The sequence below is a fragment of the Plectropomus leopardus genome, unplaced genomic scaffold, assembly GCF_008729295.1.
Source record: "Plectropomus leopardus isolate mb unplaced genomic scaffold, YSFRI_Pleo_2.0 unplaced_scaffold6794, whole genome shotgun sequence".
NCBI classification, from domain to species: Eukaryota; Metazoa; Chordata; class Actinopteri; order Perciformes; family Serranidae; genus Plectropomus; species Plectropomus leopardus.
The window spans coordinates 1-3,505 of record NW_024674766.1 but is presented as its reverse complement, the minus strand read 5'-3'; the positions used below and the strand labels follow the sequence as shown (position 1 = coordinate 3,505).

Sequence of the window (3,505 nt, the reverse complement as noted above, 5' to 3'; positions counted from 1 at the left end):
CTCTCAGTCTCTCCGTCTCTCCGTCTCTCCGTCTCTCGGACTCTCCTCTGCTGCTGCTGCTCGACATGTTTCCACAGTTTAAAAAAAAGAGACAGAAAGCAGCTTGGTCTGTTAATCTGAGCTGATTAAAGCTTTTACAAACAATGGCTTATCTCTGGATAAGTGAGCGCCGGCTAAATCCGCTGTCAGACAGATACTGAAAATAAATATTAGCATTCTCTGCGCTGTCTTAATATTTGGACTGGATGTGGCGTGTTGACACCACACGGAGGTCACAGCGAGGGGACGACAGCTGCTGCTGCACTTTGTTTCAGTAGCAGTTTGATGTTTAAATCATCCTCTGAGAAATTAACAGATGTGTCACTGATTACAGCCTCCTCGTGCTGTTAATTTATTTACACCATCTTAGTTTAACATGTCGCTAATTATCAGTGAACACAGCCGATGTGAACGTGAATTTAGTTCTGCAGGTGTTTGCTCATAAAACCTCTGTTCAGGAGGCGTAATCTGGACATTAGAGACTGATAATTACAGGGTCTCTTCAGTCATTAAAAGCCAGGAAAATCATTTTTTTGCAAATAGCAATTTCCAGGCCTGGAAACGTTTTGAAAAGTCATGGAACTTTGTTTCACAAACCTATATAATAACACATCAAGGTTTTCAAGGTCTGTTGGAAATGAGAATACCCAACAAAATTTCTGTTTTCACAGTTTATGGCTGTGACAAATGGTATCATTTTTGGTGATTTTTAAAGAAAAGAGAAACTGCTTTTTTTTTTTTTTAGCAATCATCAATCATTTTGTAAAGAAAAAAAAATGCTGTTTTTCTTAGATCACCGAAGATTTTTAAAGAAAAAAAATTCCATCTTTTTCTTTTTAAAAAATCGCTAAAAATCTTCAAAAACATAAAATGACCAAAATGTTTGCTTTAAAAATCATAAAAAATTTCAAAAAAATAAAAATCGCCAAAAGTCTTGATAGAAAAAATGGCTATGAAATAAAACAAAATTGCAGCCTTTTATAGTTGTATCCCCTCTCCAGTCAAGCCCAAATATTATATTTATTAACAAACAGTCCCCAAATGATATCTTAAAATATATTTATATTTTTATCTACGTATATATATTCATAGTTAAATTTAACAAAAATACCTGCAGAAACAGTAGAGGAGGCTCCCCAGACCCAAAATAAAAACCAGTGATTTAATGAAGTGAATCGTCTGTTTGGTGATGATCATTTTTAACCTCTTGCTGCGACAGCCTCGACCTTAATTGATCTCTAATTTTAGCACTTTCAGCATCTCCCGCTCTTCACTGTCATAGAAGCGGAGCTGCAGGAGGAGACATCCTGCCTCAACATTTGGGAAATGAAAAAATGAAACAATGGTTCAGTTTTTGTTTGCCAAACTGGCGTCTCCTCCTGTTAAAACAACATCATCATCATCATCATCATCATCATCATCATCATCATCATCATCACCACCTGCTGGTGTTTGTTCTTCTTCTGTTGTTGCAGTTACCCAGCAGTATGTGACTTCCTGATGAACAATAACCTGTTGTCTGTAATACGAGCACATGAAGCTCAAGATGCAGGGTGAGTCATTTCTGCAGTATAATATTACCATTTAATAATACTACATTACTGCTGTATTCTTTTTTTGTATTTATATTATATTAGTTCACTATATTATTGTTTTCTTCTGTATATTTGTTCTTTTATTTTGATTTTTTATGCCTCCTTGCTGACGATAGCTGTGGGCATTTTGTTTTCTGGTTGTCAGTCCCAGTCTTGTAAAAGTATCTCAAAACCTTCTGAGAATTTTTTTTTCAAATTTGGCTCAAACTTCCACTTGGACTTGATGCTAAACTGATTATATTTTGGTGGTCAAAGGTCAAAAGTAAAGGTCCCCGTGAGTTCTCAGAACATACATTTTCACTGAGATATCTCAAGAATGCCTTGAGGGAATTTCTTTAAATCTGGCACAAACGTCCACTTGGCTTTGACAGTTAACTGATTGGAATTTGGTGGTCATAGGTCAAAAATTAAGGTAACCGTGACCTCTTCTGTCTTATACTAGTGAATGTGATGTCTCGAGAACACCTTGAGAGAATTTCTCCAGATTTGGCACAAATGTCCACTTGGACTCAACGATGAACCGATCAGAATTTGGTGATCAAAGGTCAAGGTCAATGTGAGCTCACAAAACATGTTTTTGGCCATAACGTGAAGCGATATCTCAAAACCGCCTTGAGGGAATTTCTTTAATTATGGCATAGATGTCCACTCCAATCTTATCCTTATCTTATGTTATCTACTTATTTTATGTTTAGTTTTCTTTATTCTGATTTAGTTTCACTTTATCTTTATTTTTATGTCTTCTTTTTTAACCTTATTTTATTACACTTTTCTTATCTTTTCTTTTCTTTATCCAGATCTTATTTCACTTAATATCTCTGTTTCCTTTATCTTATTTTACTTTTAACTTATTTAATCTTTTATGTTATTTATTCTTATCTTATTTTACATTATCTGATTTTGTCTTTGCTTTATACTTATTTTACTCTCACTATTTTTTTCTTTTTTTTATCCTTATCCTATTTTATTTGTAACTTGTCTAATCTTTCATGTTATTTATCCTTGTCTTATTTTACTTATCTTGTTTTATCTTAATCTTTATCCTTTTATCTTTACCCCTCTCTTATTTTTTCTAATCTTTATTCTGTTTTTACTTTTATCTTTTATGTAAATTGTCCAACAGTGTGTTTTTCTGTCCGTCAGGTATCGAATGTACAGGAAAAGTCAGACGACAGGCTTCCCTTCTTTAATTACGATCTTCTCTGCTCCCAACTACCTGGATGTGTACAATAACAAAGGTGAGAGAAGTGAAGGACGGGAACCATGGCAACAGGTTAAAAAACCTTGAAGCCCTTGGCAACAGGAGACAGGAAGTGCATCACCAAGTGCAAAATGTTGATGTGTGTGTGTGTGTGTGTATGTGTGTGTGTGTGTTTTGTCCTCTGTCCTCAGCGGCGGTGCTGAAATATGAGAATAATGTGATGAACATCCGGCAGTTTAACTGCTCCCCTCACCCCTACTGGCTGCCCAACTTCATGGACGTCTTCACCTGGTCGCTGCCCTTCGTCGGAGAGAAAGGTGAGACCGCTGTCAGGATGAGACGGTCTAAAAACTGTTTCTACAGTATGATGAATAAAAAAACACTGCAGACTGAGGCAGAAGTAAACAAACCCACGTATGATGTAATGTCCTAAAATCCCACAAATGTCTGGAATTCTAGAAAATCCTAAAATCTCAGAAATGTTGTGAAAACCAAGAAATATCCTAAAATCCTAAAAAAATAGATAAAAGTAGACAAATAAATATATGTAAAAATAAATACAAAAATAAAAGAATCCAGGAAAAATCAAAAACAGAAATATTTAAATAAATGTATAAATACAGGAACAAAAACGTGTAATTTTAAAAATGTATAAGTAAATATGACTATA

General features: G+C 34.9%; 1 protein-coding gene across 1 annotated transcript; it reads left to right on the top strand.

The window, feature by feature from the left end:
* Positions 1–1,494: 1,494 nt before the first annotated feature.
* On the top strand, positions 1,495–3,272 carry LOC121939950 (serine/threonine-protein phosphatase 2B catalytic subunit alpha isoform-like; the record flags this gene model as incomplete). The annotated part of the gene is made up of 3 exons (XM_042482854.1): positions 1,495–1,592; positions 2,778–2,872; positions 3,027–3,272. Coding segments are annotated over 3 exons (435 nt in total), but the record flags the coding sequence as incomplete, so codon positions are not given.
* Between the last annotated feature and the right edge of the window lie 233 nt (positions 3,273–3,505).